The following is a 19,021-nucleotide window of genomic DNA, read 5'->3' on the forward strand; positions in this document are numbered from 1 at the left end:
TATGAAAATGTGTATTTTTTTTGTTAGAGTCAAAAATCATATTTAGCATGTCTGCGATCGATTAAAAAATATTTTGATTTTTAGTTAATTTCCGTTGTACATAACTGCAAAAAGTTTTTTTCTGGGAAAAAAAATCGTCAGTACTTAGATATTTTTAAAACTAATGATTGCAAACAACTGGGCAGATGTAAAATGCATTTCAAAACACTATTTCAAAAAAAATATTTGCAACGGCCTTAAAAATATGAAAATCTTAGCCGATAGTTCATTCACAAGATAATTTTTTTTTGACTATTTACAAACCACTTGAAAACGTTGCAAATGCCATGTAAGTTATATTATATGTAATATGAAGGTTTATAAAATTATAAAACAATGATGTGAATAAGACTGTGGAAATATTTTTCTATGTAATACATAAGGCTACCAACTCTTGCTGAGCAAAAATCCGTACACTTTGCCGATATGACACCATGGTGTAAAAATACTGTCAATGTATTATTTAGATAAATTAAATTTAATATATTTGAGAATTAAAAATATAAAACTGTGTCGTTTTTACAGCAAAATGCTATCAGAGTGCTTATGACTTGCACGTTTAAAAGTATTCATAAAATAAACCGTAATTTGAATCAAATCATTATGTTCTTCAATTTTTTTTTGTTAAACGTTTAAAAGTTTACGAAATGTCAAGTTTGTTTATCGTTCTTAGTGTTTTCACGAACAATTTTCCAGAGTTTTTTTTTATTGAAAAGGTCTTAAACATGTAAAACATAACATTTTATAGGACCTTTAAAAAAAGCTCTAGATTTGTTAATTCAAATGTTCAAATGTTTTTACAAGTTTTAGAAAGCCTTTGGAAATGGATAAATATATTTAGTAAGGAATTTCCAAAAGAACAATTCCAGAGTTTTTTTTAAAGGTCCTATCAACATATGAAAGACAATAGTTCAAAAACTCTAGAATTATTGATAATCAAGTTTGAATTTAGGAAACCCTAGAAAACTCTCCCTTTTTAAATCAAACTCACAGAAAAATAAAAATTTCTAGTTAACATGAGCTTCGACCAAATCAAAAAAGCAATTTAATGATTAAAAAGTTGTTTAATTCCGTACAAATCCGTATTATGCGTAAAATTCCCTACACAAATTCCGGCCTGTTAATAATCCGCGAAGAGGTTCGAAAATCCGTATGGTAAGGAAAAAATCCGTACAGTTGGTAGCCTTAGTAATACACATAAATTCAATGTTAATGTTGCCTTTTCTTCTAAATAGGGTTCCTAACAAATTATGGTAAACCATTTTTTATAATAAAAAAAATCAGAGTTGTCTTGAAAATAGGAGTGCAATCAACTCAACATTAAAATACATTTCCATGAGTTTATAAGACACATTCTCCGGGTTAGTATGCCAGTAGGAAAATTTTAAAACTTGATTTAATGGCGAAATATATGTTGTGATTCCACTTCGGAATCCTGAATTATATCCGATTGTTAAGAATCATTTTTCCAAAGCATATCATATCTAGAAAATAGAATAAATTTCTCGTCGAAAAACATGAACGTAGAACTGCAACCAAAACGTTCAACCCTTAGCCCAATGTCTTATGACAAATTTATTTACTTTCAGAATCTGTAAAAATATTGAGGATGTTTTCTTTGAAACTCTGAGTTACAGCAAAAAATTGAAAAAAGAAACGTCATTCTATCACGGCACAATGTATCATAACCATCATAACGGACGTATGCTTTCTCCATGAAAAAACATATTTTCAAAAAATCATTTATATTTTGTAGTTTATGTACAGTAGCACAACTGTGGAAAAATAGTTTCGTAAAATGAGGCATGAAATTTGAAATTATTTTTTTGTTGATCTTGATAAAACCTTAATTCAATTTTAGTAGAAAAAATATTTTAAAAGAAAACTATTTGTTTTGTAAATTCTATAACCCCTAGCTAGAATAAAAATATTTTGGCTTCCCAAGACACCAACCACTTGGATTTTTTTTTAACAAGTCTACGGATTCGACTTCCACCAGACCTGGCATCCCTGGTTCCCGTAATCAGAATGAGTTCAAATTTGGAATTTAGCCTAGTCAATCTTTGATTTCAGGGGGTAATCCCGTGTAAGCCCGAATTTGGAACACCCTACTGCGCATGTATTCGATTAGATTGAATTAGATTGGAAAATGGCAAAAACCTAAATGAACAGATATTAAATCCTGTTTAAAAACGATTTGATCTGCTCGAGTTCGTAATCAATTGTGCATTGATTTAATAAAATAATAATAATAATAATATAATAATATAATATATATAATCATTTTATTATCATTATCACATATTATCCCAGAGAACAAATGTACATCATTAAACAAACAAAATTGAAAAACGTGTGTAAAAATTCAAATCAAAATACGTTGAAAAGATCCAACCCAGTCAAATGAATCCGAATTCTGAAACGGAATCTAATTAGAATCGTATACAAATCCCGTTTCAAACGCAACAACCGGTTCGAACACGGAACCGGTTATTGCGTTTGAAACGGAATTTGTATACGATTATAATTAGATTCCGTTTCAGAATTCGGATTGATTTGACTGGGAAGGTGTGCAGTTTCCGCCTAGATAGCGCCACTTCCATGATCACTAGCGTGCCCAGCTCTTTGAGGAAGGTAGGGCAATAATATGGACGTTTTGAAAAAAATACGTAATTTGTGGACACCCCCTGACCAAATGTAGAACAAATTTTTGAGGATCTTGGGGCAGTTGCCCCACCCTGTGCACGCTAGTGATCATGATGACAGTAGAAGAACGTTGGACCATCCAATCACTGCACATAACATTCTGTACGGGTGACATCAGACATCTGTTCTCTGTGATATTATATAGCAAAGTGATGGTGTATCGTTTGTTTAATAAAAATGTATTTTTTTTTCAGCCATAATATTTCGCCGTCTGATAAAAGTGAAATTTGTGTTTTTATTCATACTACCATTCGTGTAGTTATATCGTGCTTCAATCAATTTCCTAGCATACTTACTACGTCATACGAAGGTGAAAAAAACGTTGAAAAGGTTGTGTTAATTTGCTGGGACCTGCTAGAAAATCCCGAAATACCAATGGATACAAAGATGAATTGCGGCATATTAATTACGATGAATGCTAATCTTGAAAAGCGTTATCTGCGACTCACGGAGCGTATTTTTACTGAAGAAAATTCGACTAAAAAGTTATGCCTTTTAAACGGGGTAATCTGTACAATCGAGTCTGAATTGTTCGGTCCACCTGATTTTAGGGGTTTCAACATTCTAACGATAGCCGCAAATGTGTTGAAACAAATTTCCGAAGAGAATTATATCGAACCTAGCATCGTTCTCGGTGTGACCAGAAGTTTTTTTCAAATGACAAAAAGACTATTATCACTGAAATTTAGCGAACATATGAAGAGTGACCATATAGAAATAACAGAAATATTGGCACTGAATTTAGGATATTCCCTCTCGCATATTGAGCACTATTTGGATAGCGTACGGCACATGAGTAAAGATCTTCTCAAAGTAACTATTCAACTTGGAATGAAAGTCAATGACAAGCTCAACCATATAATCTACGACTATATACAAAACGAAAACACAAACATCACAACTAAATGCATCCTCATAAGTTCGATATGCTCTATAGTCAAATCAAATGCGGTTTTACGCGCAGTTCCAAATTTGAATGAATTTTTGCTAGAGTCACTCACCGATAACGACCACGCCAACATAAACTTGTACATAAATAATTGTTATGAAACACTAATGATGACATACAGTTACGAAGATAACAAAAAGGAATGGTTTGATAAATGGATCGTTCCGATTTTAGCGGGATTAGAGAGAAACAAAAACGACGGTGATGTGAAGAACACACTTTTTGACCTAATTCGAAAAGCAATCAAATCGTATCCAGAGATATCGATAAAAATGATTGACAGTGTAGCCTCTATAAATTTTGGCCTGATTTTATCATCGCTTGGAATAGCAAAAAAATGTGGATTGTTCGACAAAATTGAGTCAAACTCTATGAAATGGAAAAACTTGATACTGTATCGAGATATAAAACATGCTATGGTTTCCGCAGACGATGCTACCCGTTTATCCGCTTTACACTTGCTAACAGAATGTCATAAAAGTACTGAACTTTTCACTAAAGAAGATCTAGAATGCATTCTGTTTTTTGTTGAAACAAACGTTAATGTGCAGTCTCCAGCAATACGTCAAAAAATAACGTGTTGTATGAAAAACGCATTGAACCGAATTAAATCGGGATTTCTTAGCATCATAAAAAAATCGGATATGGATGGAAAGAGTCATTACTATTACGATTTTGTAAAAACATTGCACAACTTTTGTTTGTTCTGTTTGTGCGGTGGAGCTAACTTCAGTCGTCGAACGATTTCGTTTCAAATACTTATCCAATTACTACAAGTGGCAAGCTACATATTTCATGAAGATGAGAATTGTAGCATGTGGAACGAACAGCAGGTTGTCTTTCTTATCGACTCCCTTAGTGACAGCTATGAGGCAAATAAAGTATACTGCTTGGGAGTTTTGCTGTACTGTCCTAAGTTTTACCTGAAAAAATGCGACCACCTTATCAACTACCAAATAACTGAAATTATGATGACCAGCATAAGACCTCACGATTGTCTAACAGCAGCTTATTACTTAGAGTACTTATGTTTTATCAATATGTGCATCGAAACGCCAATGATTTCAGATGAATCTATCATCTCACCTGTTCAAAGTAAGGTAAGTTTGAAAATGAGTCATATCTTATGAAATGGAACACCACATCGTCGGGACCGTAGTTACACAGCTAAAAAAGTAGTAATCCAGCTGCGTGTTAAAGGCCTGGATGTATAATAGATATTGCATTATTTTATGCAATTTTATGTAATTTTACACCCTAAAATATGTAGCCCATCAGTATGGGAAACCTACTTGACCAAAATGTCAAGCTCATATATGCGTTTATCCTTACAGCGTTCCATCGGTCTGATGGCCGAGTGGGCTATTGGTGCTGGGTTTGAATCTCGTCGGTTGCAGCTTTTTTTTTTGTTTTTGCAAAAAATGTACATGCAGTGTGTAATATTAAGTGTTTATTTTGACGAAGGTGATGTGCATGCTTTTGCATGCGATTTTACCATCGGATTTTTTGTTGTGTACCTCTCACTCATTCGGCCTTGGTTCGATCCCAGGCGGTTTCGGTGGCATTTTTTGAAACGAAATTTGCCTGATCACGCCTTCCGTCGGAAAGGGGAAGTAAATGTTGGCCTTAGTATAACCTAGAGGATAGGTCGTTAACACAATCCAAGTGTAGGAGTCGTCTACCTGGGTCCTGTCTCGGTGGAGTCGCTGTTAGGCAGTCCCACAATCCGAAGGTCGTCAGTTCGAATCCACTTGAATGTTGAAAGGGGGATCAAGTTACCCTCAACATTTTGGAAATGCCGGTCCAAAACATTTTTTTTCAAAAACGTTTATAGTTTTGTAAGATATTGACAGAATTATGTGCAATACAAAAAAAGGGAATCAAATCTCCCCACTCTCCCCTAACTTTTTTTAAGGACACTCCTCTAGGGGTTGTCCAAGGTTGATTTGTTTTGTTAAATGTGTATTAATACTGTAAATTTAATGTCAGAAATTTCAAGGCTTTAGCATATACAGTATGTAAAATAAGTATTTACATCCCTTGGGCACTATACACATATTGTGATGAAACATCAAAACAATTTAATTTTGATAGAAACCTAGTACTACGTTTTGTTCAGAAACTAATGCCAACCATGTTGCTACAAAAAGTTCATGAATAAATGATTTCTATAAAAAGTTCTATAACAAATACTAGGGGTCGGGTCACTCGGCAGAAAAACGAACGGCAGAATGCCGAATGGCAGAATGCCAAATGGCAGAAATTTCAATCGGCAGAAAAATAAATGGCCGAAGCTTAAATGGCAGAAAAGGTCAAATGGCAGAATATAATATGGCAGAAAAGGTCAATCGGCAGAAAGGGTCAATGAGCAGAAAATTAAAAAGCCGATAAATCAAAAGGCAGAAAAATCAAAAGGCCAAAAAATTAAAAAGCAGAAAAGTTAAATGGCAGAACGTTAATAAGCAGAAAAATTAATTGGCAGAAAATTAATTAGCAGAAAATTAAATGGCAGAAAGTTGATCAGCAGAAAAAATAAATAGCAGAAAATTAAATGGCAGCAAATTAAACGGCAGAATAGTTATTTGGCAGAATAGTCAAATGGCAGAATAGTCAAATGGCAGAACAGTAAAATGGCAGAATTATCAAATGGCGGAATAATTAATTAGCAGAAGAGTTGAATGGCAGAATAGTTAAATGGCAGAATGTCAAATGGCAGAATAAATAATTCACAGGAGAGTTGAATGGTAGAATAGTTCAATGGCAGAATAGTCAAATGGCAGAACAGTCAAATGGCAGAATAGTCAAACGGCAGAACAGTCAAATGGCAGAATAGTCAAATGGCAGAATTCAGACCGAAAAAAATACCATCAAAAGCAATGGTGCGGGGGGGGGGGGGGGGGGTGTAAATAATTGTGCCTGCTTTTCTTATAAGAGGTAAAACGTTTACAATTATTGTACTTGGAATTCTCACTTATATATTACATTATTTTCCACGGACTTGATTTAATATTAATAGTACGTTCGTTTGAAGTGCCGCACTCGTCGGTGCCAGTTTTGATTCAATCGAACGTCATTTGTCAGTGTGCGTGGAACTCGCATGAAACAAGATGGCAGCGAAACTCGTGCGGAACTAGCACTTTGCTTATATTGTAACTTCAGTGTTTATTCAACATAAACAGTTTATCAAGTTTATAAAACAGTTCATGCAATAAAAGTAATAATTTTTAATAAATTGTACTGTTTAACATTTAGAGTATTTTTGAAAAGGTCCTTTAAACATATGAAACACAATATATTATAAGACCTTTAAAAAAAAAAAACTATGAACCGATTGAGGTTATTTTACACATGACCAGTCTGCCCAAGAACTATGCAAGAAGCATGTTGAAATGGTGGCAAATTTTCGATTCGGACGGTGCATGTGTTTAAATGGGGAGAAATACCGCAATGTAGTACCGCCCCTTTCAAATGTTGCTCCAGCCAGCCCAGTCACGAAATATTCTAGCAGAGCTGGTTCTGCTAAAACCCTGCTAGAACGGTGGAGCATTTCTGCTAGAATGCTGTAAGCATTTCCAGCTTTGATAGAACTGTGCTAGATCGTCGTAACTGGGAGATTTCTACCACATGAAGCAGTGTATGCACTTGGTAAGAAACCAGTCAAGGAAAATTTCAAATGGGCAACAACAGCAGCGAAAGCAAGCCAGAGATGGTGTAGAAAACTCCCCAAAAAATCGCTTCGTTGTTCTGCTGTTCGTAAAAAAACTTTCCTTTTCGAGCTGCGTACTGGCTCTGTGTCCTAATCCCAGTCAAATCAATCCGAATTCTGAAACGGAATCTAATTAGAATCGTATACAAATTCCGTTTCAAACGCAACAACCGGTTCCGTGTTCGAACCGGTTGTTGCGTTTGAAACGGAATTTGTATACGATTCTAATTAGATTCCGTTTCAGAATTCGGATTGATTTGACTGGGAAATAGTTCCTTAGTAACTTTTTAAAATGGCGTAACCATTAATGTAAACAAACAGTCTATCCCACTTGCTCTGGTGACAGTTATCGTTGTGTAAGAGTGGGATAGAGTTATCTACGTGCGCATGTATTGCGTGTTTGAACACGAAGGGTTTTTAGGTTAAAATTTCTGGAGCAACATTTGAAAAGGGCGCATAAGCATTTTGACAGCTGCAACTATTTCGCAATATCCCAGACAATATGAAACTATTTTACAAAACCACATTGTTAAATGGTAGCTGGGGAGACCAGCTATTGTTTCCCACTTTGAATTTTGAGAAAAAGTTACCTGAAACTTGAGAAATAGTCAAATAGTTCAAACAGTCAAAATGCTTATCCGCCCTTTTCTCGTGTTGCTCCAGATTTGTACCCGCCAGCAAAAACAAAGTGTGCGTGAGATCGGGCTTAGATAGCTTAGATTTTGTTTATACTATTTTCGAGTAGATCAATCGCCCGTAAAAACCAGCTGTTTACCACGTGCACCACCACAGCTGATTTTGACAGACGACATTCTACTCGATTTGCCTAAGTATGCGTGTCAATTTTGTTACGAACTAACACACTCTCGCGCGTGGATATCTCTATCGAGCTGTCAAATCGCAACATGGAGTTAAACTTTCTGTGCAGTTGCTGTGAAGCTTACCAAGGCTTTTCAAAAAGTTTAACTCCATGTTGCACGCACACACTCTCACAAAAGCAAAATGAAATGGTACCCTAATGTGCGAACGCGTAATACAGAGTTATCTACGTGCGCATGTATTGCGTGTACGTACACGAAAAAGATTGTGTTTGTGAATGGGCTTGGGCGGAAAGGTTCCGGAATGAAACACACTCGCGATTTTTCTTAACAAACTAAAAAGCTTTATTCGCGTCTTCACTCTCCGAACTCGTGGACTGTAATGCTGCTCGTCGCTGTTGCTGCGCGCTGAGCGCGCGCTTTTTTCTCTCTCGTTCTCTCTCCACAAATCTCCGCTAACGGCGCGCGTTTCTCGAGGGGTTCGTCGATGGGTTTGGCTGGGCGATCGTAGTAGACTTGGGGATGGACACTGCGCAAATTTTCACTTTTCTTCAAAACTTCAAACAATTCGGTAGCAGGACCGAACATCCTCCCGCCGGCGAAGCGGCAACTCAAGACTCGATCGGAAGCGGAGAAATCTTCGAGATGGGGCGCCGGAAGCTTGAATCTGCAGTCTTCAAGTCCACAACCCTGACTGCTCCGTCCTCCCCTGGGTGAGTTTTGATGATCACGGCGAGCTTCCAGGTTTGTGGCGGCAAATTGTCCTCCCGCAAGAGAACGACCATGCCTTCCTTCACGTTCGGGGTCCGGGTGGACCACTTCGCTCGATTCTGCAGCTGGGTGAGGTACTCGGCGGACCAACGCTTCCAGAAGTGGTCTCGCATGGCCTGTAGGTGCTTCCAGCGGCACCTCAAGTTTCGATTGTCGTCGTGCATTGGCTCCGGGACTGCAGTCAGCTCTCTGCCGATCAGGAAATGGCCGGGGGTTATGGCAGTCGGTTCCGTTGGGTCACTGCTGTGAGCGAAAAGCGGCCGAGAGTTTAAGATCGCCTCCACCTGCGTCAAGACGGTGGCGTACTCTTCGAAGCTGAGTGGCGTCTTTCCAAGAACTCGTTTGAGGTGAGTCTTGACACTCTTTACTCCGGCCTCCCAGTATCCACCAAAGTTTGGGGCTCTTGGCGGAATGAAGTTCCATTCGATTTCTCGTGGCTCACAGAACTCGTTTATCTCTTTCAGCGTCTGTTTCTCCTTGAAGAGCCTCACCAGTTCCTTCAAGTCCTTGTTGGCGCCAACGAAATTCAGACCGTTGTCGGACAGCATTTGACGGGGGTATCCTCTGCGGCACGTGAAGCGACGGAGCGCAGCCAGGAAGGCCTCCGAGGTCAAGTCGGAAACCAGCTCTAGGTGGATGGCCCTCGTCGTCATACAGATGAACACGGAGATATAAGCCTTCACGACGGCGGGACGCCGAATTCCGTACTTGATGTACACCGGCCCAGCGAAGTCTACCCCGGTAGACTCGAACGGTGCCGACGGGACAACACGGCACTCTGGAAGATTTCCCATCAGCTGGTGCGATCCACTCGGGTTGGAACGAAAGCACGTCACGCACCTGCGCGTGACTTCTCGTACGGCGGATCTTCCGTTGATCAGCCAGAACCGCTGGCGGACGGCCGCGAGCAACCCGGACGGGCCCACGTGAAGATGCTCCTTGTGGAGTGCTCGGATGAGGCTTGTCACGATGGGGTGCTTGTGAGGTAGTATCATCGGATGTTTGGTCTCGTACGATAGTTTTGATTTTTGTATTCTCCCACCAACTCGAATCACGCCGTCCTCGATGAATGGATTGAGCGACTGAACCTGCTTGCAAGGGTCACCTCGCTCCACCCGCTTGATGTCGCTTCCAATTGAGCTGGTATGCTGCGCCAAGCGGACCAACGCCTTGAGGGACCGCCGAAGCTCTCCAATCGTCAGATGGTCCGACACGACCCTGTTGTCCTTGCGGCGGCAGTTGTCTACGAACCGGAGCACGAAGCCAAACACCCTCTGGAGTTTTCGAAAGCTGCTGATTTTGGTAAGAACGGGGAAGTCTTCCAACGTTGGCGATAAAAGTGGTGCACTGGCTACGACGGGTTTGAGCTCGGGTATTTCTTCGTCTGGCAGCTCAGGTGGGCTCTCGGCTTGGTAGTTTGGTTGGCCTAGTAGAACTAGTCCGTGCCTCCAGAGATTGTCCTTCTTCAGCTCTCTGGCCGGCTTTCCTCGGGAAACAATGTCTGCAGGGTTCTCCTTCGATCTGACGTACTTCCACGTGAACTGGTTTGTTAGGGCGACGATGTCGGCAACTCGATTCTTGACAAAGGATCCTGACAGCTGGTGTAGGTCCTTTTTCAACCAAGCAAGGACAATCTGGCTGTCAGACCAGAGGACGATGTCGTCGAAATCCATCTTCACTGCTTCGATTACCTTCACCATCAGTTCCGCCAGAAGCTTCGCGGCACAGAGTTCCAATTTTGGGATGGTGATCTCTGGTGTAGGTGCGTTCCGGGATTTGCTGCACAGCAGGTGCATGGTGACCGATCCGTCGGGGTTCACGCACCGCAGGTAAACACTTGCGCCGTAGGCTCGCTTGGACGCGTCGGCGAAACCGTGCAGCTCTCTGCGCACGGCGTTTGTGCTGTTGACCAACCGTGGGAAGCTTATCTCCGACACTTGACGTAGAGAACTCCGAATCTCGATCCACCGTTGCAGCAACTTTCCTTGAACCGGCTGGTCCCAATCCAGGCCCTTTGCCCAGATGTCCTGTATCAGCAACTTTGCTTCCACGATCACGGGAGAGATCAAACCGAGTGGGTCGAAGATCCTGGCAACCGTCGACAAAATCAGACGCTTTGTGGTTGGACAATCGTCGAAGGTTGTGTCCATGCTTGAGCGAAACAGAAACTGGTCGGTTTCGGGCTCCCACAGTAACCCCAACGTCTTCACGGTTTGATTGACGCTAGAGTGCAGTATCTCCGCTCGCTTCTCCCACTCGTCCTTGGGCACCAAATCCAGTAGCTGCTGCGAGTTTGAACACCACTTATGAATGGGAAACCCACCTTTGCTAAGGATTCCCCTGAGCTCGTCGATAGCTTGTGCAGCCTCTTCCAACGTCTCGAATCCACACAGACAATCGTCCACGTAGAAACTCTCTTTCAGTAATTTAGCGCCGATGGGAAACTCTTTCTGTTCGTCTTCTGCCAGCTGGACCAGAGTGCGAGTAGCCAGGAAGGGTGCCGACGCCGTTCCGTACGTGACCGTGCTCAGACCAAACACCTTGAGTGGGTCACCGGGCTTCTCCCGCCAGAAGATTCGTTGGAAGCTCGAGTGGTCTGGGTCGATGCGAATTTGCCGATACATCTTAGAGAGATCGGCACTGAAGACATACGGACAGAGGCGAAAGCGCAGTAGGATGGCGAACAGACTGTCTTGAACCGGGGGACCAACCATCAGCAGATCGTTCAACGATGTTCCAGACGAAGACTTGGCGGATGCGTCAAATACCACACGCAGTTTGGTTGAGGTGCTCGACGGTCGCAATACCGCGTGGTGCGGCATGTAGTAGGCCTTGGTCCCAGGTTTGTCCTTAGTCTCATCCACCAGCTCACAGTGACCCAACTCTTCGTATTCCCGCAGGAACTTCGAATACTCGTGCTTGAGCTCAGGATCCTTCTCCAACCGCCGTTCCAGGAACAAGAATCGTCGCAATGCCATTGAACGACTCTCACCCAACTCAACCACACCTTCTTTGAACGGCAGACCAACGACGTAACGCCCAGCGACGTCCCGCTTGTGGGAACGCTGGTAGAACTCTTCACATGACTCTTCTTCGGACGACAAGGTAGGACTTTCGGGGACCTGCTCCATCTTCCAGAACTGCTGGACCGCACTGTTGAGATCATCGAGCGAGAGAACGTTGCAGCTCAACGTTTGGACAGCGGAGAACCCCTTCGAGCGAGCCCCCACTACCACCCAGCCAAATTGTGTCTCCCGCAGCTCCGGAAATCCAGGACCAAGTTTGCGTTTGCCACTCTTCATGGCACTCCAGAAGTGTTTGGCCCCCAGAAGGAGGTCCACCTCCCCAGGGACGAAGAACGAGGGATCCGCCAGCTGAATCCCGGATGGAAGTTCCCAGGAGGAAACGTCCTCCAGCACGGTTGGTAGATTGCTGGTTACCTCCTCCATGACCAGGCAGTCCACAGTGGCCCGGAAATCGTCGTACATGGATTGCAAGGATACGCTTACCTCGTGAGTGATGTTGCTGCGCTTACCGTTCACACCGACGACTACAGTGTTCACCGATCTTGTAGGTAGATCTAGCTTCGCGGCAAGGCCTGCACGGATGGTGCTAACCTGCGAGGCGCAGTCCAGGAGGATGCGACACTGATGCTCTACGCCGCTGTTGTCCACTACCTGCGCGATGGCTGTCATCAGGAACACCTGGGAGTCTTGAGGCTGGTTGCAAACACACGACGTTGCGGATGATCCGCTTGGTAGCGGCTCCACGGACTCGGGCTTTGGTGACACGTTCGGTTTCGACTCCTCCTGCTTGGGCGCCGACTGGGCGTGTGACGATCTGGCTGGCTGAGCGTTCTCGAAGTGCAGCAACGTGTGGTGGCGCTTCTCACACTTTCTGCAAGAGTTCTTCGACCTGCACTCTTTGGCGCTGTGCCCCTTCTGCAGGCAGTTGAAACACAGTCGGTGCGCCTTCACCTTCTCGGTTCTCTGGTTGGTTGATAGCTTGGCGAAATCGGGGCAACTGAAGTTAATGTGATCGCCGGCGCAGAAGTCGCACTGCGTGGATGTCTTCTCTGCTGTCGTGGCCGCGTGTGACTTGTACGACGTCGTTTTTGGCGCCGCAGTAGGTTTTGTTTGTGGACTCTTTGTCGACGCACTTGCAGCCTCGCACCGCTCCAACACGTTGCACTGCGCCTTGAGGTAAGCCACGGTGTCCTCGTAGGTTGGCAACTCACCGCGAGCGAGCGTCGACTCCCAATTCTTGCGCGTTCCCTTGTCCAGGGCTTCCGACAGTAGATTTACTACCATCAACTCCGACACTCCGGTCAGCTCTTGACCGTGGTACTCGAGGTTCGCGACGTGCCGCGTGCACTCGTCCAGTAGCTCTTTCAGCTCCTTGTACGACTCCTTGGTCATCTTCTTGAGACTGAGGAGGCCACGAATGTGGGTATCCACGATGATCCGCAAGTTCTCGTATTGCTCCTCCAGCATGTTCCATGCGTGCTCGTAGTTGTTGTCGTTGATTGTCTTCGCGTCGATGAAGCCGGCAGCTGAACCAACGAGAGCCTTGTCGAGGTGGTACAGCTTGATTGCGTCGGAGTCTCGCGATCGGCTCATCAGGTCGAGAAACATCGACTTAAATTTCGGCCAATTCTCGTACTTGCCGTCGAAGCTCGGCATCGGAACTTTCAGCGGCTGCTGCTGAAAGACGACTTTCTCTTCTTGCCGGGCCGGAGCTGCTTGCGCCAGGGACACGGTCTCCAGGACGGTCAGCACCACCGCGTAGTGCTCCTCGAATTTGTTGCAGTTGTCCATGTGGTCCTGCACCTGCTCATCATCGACCAGATCCAGTATCTGGTCGTGGAAGAAGTGCCACTCCGAGTAGTAGTTGTTGAGCTGCTTCTGGAACACGAGCAGCTGCGCTGGGGTTAGGTCGTTTCCGATCGTGTCGACGGTTTTCTTGGTGTTGGTCACCTTCGCCATCGCTTGGCCACGCTTCCGGACAAGCAACTTCACTTTGTTCGCCACCTCCTCTTCCTCTTTGTTCTTGGCGCTTTTTGCGCTCTTCACGCTCTTTGCGCTCTTCCCGCTCTTTGTGCTTGCCGCGCTCGAAACCACCGACATTGCTCAATTGAAGAATACCACCAAGAAGAAAACGAACGCAAACTGGTTGCCGTTCACCACCACACTTTGAGCAATGCCGGGACCACTTTTCACTTGCCGGGCTCTTCCTTTTGCAGGAACCACTTTTTTGCACTTTTTCTTACAAGACGCTGGCAGCCATCTTGTTTCTCACTTTTCACAAGGCCTTCTGGCCGCCATCTTGGCTTGCGCTTTGTCCACACTTTTTCACCACCACGGTTTCCACCGGATTCCGGAAGATTTCCGTCCAACCCGTGCTCGCGGAACTTATCCGGCTCGAAGGACCAAATGTTTATGAATGGGCTTGGGCGGAAAGGTTCCGGAATGAAACACACTCGCGATTTTTCTTAACAAACTAAAAAGCTTTATTCGCGTCTTCACTCTCCGAACTCGTGGACTGTAATGCTGCTCGTCGCTGTTGCTGCGCGCTGAGCGCGCGCTTTTTTCTCTCTCGTTCTCTCTCCACAACTCTCCGCTAACGGCGCGCGTTTCTCGAGGGGTTCGTCGATGGGTTTGGCTGGGCGATCGTAGTAGGCTTGGGGATGGACACTGCGCAAATTTTCACTTTTCTTCAAAACTTCAAACAATTCGGTAGCAGGACCGAACAGATTGAGGTTAAATTTTGTACCCGCCAGCAAAAACAAATGGTATGCTAGTGTGCGTGAGATCGGGCTTAGATAGCTCTATAGAGTTGGCCACTCCGAAGATTTACCCGGGGGAAATCCGGAACCGGTTCCGGAGTGGCCAGTGGCCAGAAAAATATTTTGGAAGACCATTTTTGAGATGTATTGACAAAATGAAGAATTTTGATACCCATATTGATGGGCTTTGCTCTGATATGATATTGGCCACTCCGAAGATTCCCCCGGGGGGGAATCCGGAACCGGTTCCGGAGTGGCCAGTGGCCAGAAAAATATTTTGGAAGACCATTTTTGAGATGTATTGACAAAATGAAGAATTTTGATACCCATATTGATGGGCTTTGCTCTGATATGGTATTGGCCACTCCGAAGATTTCCCCGGGGGGAAATCCGGAACCGGTTCCAGAGTGGCCAGTGGCCAGAAAAATATTTTGGAAGACCATTTTTGAGATGCATTGACAAAATGAAGAATTTTGATACCCATATTGATGGTCTTTGCTATGATATTGGCCACTTCGAAGATTTACCCGGGGGGAAATCCGGAACCGGTTCCGGAGTGGCCAGTGGCCAGAAAAATATTTTGGAAGACCATTTTTGAGATGTATTGACAAAATGAAGAATTTTGATACCCATATTGATGGGCTTTGCTCTGATATGATATTGGCCACTTCGAAGATTTCCCCGGGGGGAAATCCGGAACCGGTTCCGGAGTGGCCAGTGGCCAGAAAAACATTTTGGAAGACCATTTTTGAGATGTATTGACAAAATGAAGAATTTTGATACCCATATTAATGGGTTTTGCTTTGATATGATATTGGCCACTTCATAGGTTCCCCGGGGGTACCCAGAAACGGTTCCGAAGTGGCCATGGTCCAAAAATTGACCTCAAATTATCTTGTCTGAATGGGCCATTCAAAATCATGAAGTTTGATACCCATATTACCTATATTTGAACGGATTGGATACGAGTTAATATCAAAATACCAAAAGTACGTCGTTTATCGACCACCCAGTTTCTATGGATGACCCCCAAAAATGTTCATATTTTCACCAAACATTCTCCATGATGTGTACAACAATTGATTGAAAGGGTTTTACGATATCTTAAATACAAAAATTATAAAAAATCAAACAGTGAAAAAAATAACCCTATGTGGCAAAGTTAATCTCCCCTTTAAGGACCTATTCAAAAAGACTCTAAATGTTAAACAGTACAATTTATTAAAAATTATTACTTTTATTGCATGAACTGTTTGATAAACTTGATAAACTGTTTATGTTGAATAAACACTGAAGTTACAATATAAGCAAAGTGCTAGTTCCGCACGAGTTTCGCTGCCATCTTGGAACTGAAATTCTAGTGCCGCACTCGATATTTTTTCAGTTTCATGTGAGTTCCACGCACACACACTGACAAATGACGTTCGATTGAATCAAAACTGGCACCGACGAGTGCGGCACTTCAAACGAACGTACTATTAATATTAAATCAAGTCCGTGGAAAATAATGTAATATATAAGTGAGAATTCCAAGTACAATAATTGTAAACGTTTTACCTCTTATAAGAAAAGCAGGCACAATTATTTACCCCCCCCCCCCCACCATTGCTTTTGATGGTTTTTTTTTTCGGTCTGAATTCTGCCATTTGACTATTCTGCCATTTGACTGTTCTGCCGTTTGACTATTCTGCCATTTGACTGTTCTGCCATTTGACTATTCTGCCATTGGACTATTCTGCCATTCAACTCTCCTGTGAATTATTTATTCTGCCATTTGACATTCTGCCATTTAACTATTCTGCCATTCAACTCTTCTGCTAATTAATTATTCCGCCATTTGATTATTCTGCCATTTGGCTGTTCTGCCATTTGACTATTCTGCCAACTAACTATTCTGCCAACTAACTGTTCTGCCGTTTAATTTTCTGCCATTTAATTTTCTGCTATTTATTTTTTCTGCTGATCAACTTTTTGCCATTTAATTTTCTGCTAATTAATTTTCTGCCAATTAATTTTTCTGCTTATTAACGTTCTGCCATTTAACTTTTCTGCTTTTTAATTTTTCTGCCTTTTGATTTTTCTGCCTTTTGATTTTTCGGCTCTTTGACTTATTCTGCCAATTAATTTTCTGCCTTTTAATTTTCTGCTGATTGACTTTTTCTGCCATTTAATATTCTGCCATTTGACCTATTCTGCTATTTGTCCTTTCTGCCATGTGATTTTCTGCCATTTGGCATTCTGCCATTCGGCATTCTGCCGATCGGTTTTCTGCCAATTGACCCGACCCCACTGAAATCAAATGTGTTTATGAAAAAACCTTAAACTCTGTTTCTACTTACGGCATAATTATGAACGTCATCGGTTGACCATAGTTGAACGTATCCTGAATTGGGACCTAAAATGAAGCTTAGATTGTTGATATTATTGCTTACAGCGATAAAGCTTATTTTTCTGAGTACAATGACCCTTTGTACAACCACAAAGAGTTTGAAATGGATTTTTAAATCAATTTTGAAAAATAAACCTCGCGGTTCTTCTTGACAGAAAAGTTCCTACTTGACAGCTCGTTCCAAGGGGACCATAGTTGATCCATCGAAAAAATGTTGTCTTGTCTTTAATTTTTTTTGCATAAAAATGAAAAAAAGTGATCAGAAATGGTTTTTGATCGTGTTTTTAACCGTTGTACATAAAAATTGACATAGGGCTTTAGTACCCAATTCCTGAATTGAACGATCATGCCGTGTAAGCCGCTTCAACTCATAACGGTGGCCGAAACCTTTTAAACAGATGGTACTGAAGCGATTTGTGACGGAACTTCCGACGTGTTGACTATCTGGAAATAGGAAAAAAAATGTGTAAAGAACAGTTTACCTTTCGTATTTGGTAGACAATTTCACGGATAATCGTAGATCGCATGCTTAAAAGGTGTTCTTTACCAGGTGCTATAAATGTTCCTGGCCTGAACAAAGATAATAGGTCTATTCCCGTACTGCAGAATTCTGCAATTCTGCACAAAAACGGCAGCAGAGCGTTTCCGTACTTTTCTGTAACAAAAGTAACTTTTCTCTCAGGTAGAACTTCTGCAGTGAGAGAGGTAGAAGTTGCAGCAAAACCGTTCCCGTACTTTTCTGCAAGCTCTCTCTTCTCTTTCTTGTTGAAAAGTTACTGCAATTTGGTGTGATGGATGTTGAGTACACGCTTACGTAAAATTTGCAAGTTGGGTGAAATCATCAATTTAATTATAAGTTGCAATAAACTTTATGTTTTATTGTTACTAAATTGAAGTAGTCTTTTTGAAGGGAAGTTTGTATATTTTGAATTAATGGATTTTTGGGGTAGTTTTTTTAATGTCTGTTTTTATTGAAATGGGTTTCAGGCTGAACTACATTATGATATAGCGATTTTTTTAGTGTTAATATTTTAACCTGACAAAAAAAGATAACTAAAGTCAGTATTACAGCACGGCTAATACCTCAACAAAAAAAAAATTATAATAACAGATTGTTTTAAAAATCTTTTAAAAGACACATTTCTTTTGTGTTTAATAATTTCAAATAAATATTTGTTTAGAAATAATTTTTGATCTTCAATTGTTTGTGAAAAGACTAAATATGTGTGTTTAAATAATAGGGGAGTTTGGGGTAATATGGACAGTGGGGGTAATTTGGACACCCCTTTAAAAATCACGTTTTCTTCGGATATAAAGTGAAAACGGCAATTTAAGTGATAAGGCTAGTACTAGTAATGGCCTAGGAGTATGAATAAACCAAAAAAGTTGGAATAGGTTAAGTAGTTTTGGTATAATATGCAAAAGTTTCCAAAGGCCAGTTGGCACTGCCTTAAGCTCTAATTTTTGAGGGTTGGGAAATAAGGTTTTGCAGGGATTCTACGGCAAAAAAGTGGACAATTTTTGTTTAAGGGGGTTGCTTGGACAATGCCTGAGATATGTACGTATAAATATTGTGCATTTTATCCATATATATCATTAAAAATTGCAATTTTTGATAAAACATGCTATGGGGGTAATTTGGACATGGCTTGTGGGGTAATTTGGACATACCTGAAAGTCTACCTGTCAGGCAAAAAAAGTAACTTTCATGGTTGGATGAGTTTTTAAAGGGATTCAGATAAATTTAAAGGGAGTGTTGTTTGTTTCTAATTAATTTCTTTGACATTTATAACTTCAATGCTGGCTTACAATAATATTTAAATTTGAAGGACTACGGGCGTATGAAATTAAAAAATTG

The 19,021-nt window shown here is 42.0% G+C and overlaps 1 protein-coding gene and 1 pseudogene across 1 annotated transcript; one reads left to right on the top strand and one right to left on the bottom strand.

Annotated features, from left to right (window-relative positions):
- Positions 1 to 18,783, top strand: part of LOC120417941 (uncharacterized) — a 158,616-nt pseudogene extending 139,833 nt beyond the window's left edge.
- On the bottom strand, positions 8,830 to 14,115 carry LOC120417943 (uncharacterized). Its single transcript, XM_039580176.1, has one exon. It carries the CDS (start codon positions 14,113 to 14,115, stop codon positions 8,830 to 8,832), a length of 5,286 nt encoding a protein of 1,761 aa, XP_039436110.1.
- Positions 18,784 to 19,021: the final 238 nt, after the last annotated feature.

The sequence above is a fragment of the Culex pipiens genome, chromosome 2 (assembly GCF_016801865.2).
Source record: "Culex pipiens pallens isolate TS chromosome 2, TS_CPP_V2, whole genome shotgun sequence".
NCBI lineage: Eukaryota > Metazoa > Arthropoda > Insecta > Diptera > Culicidae > Culex > Culex pipiens.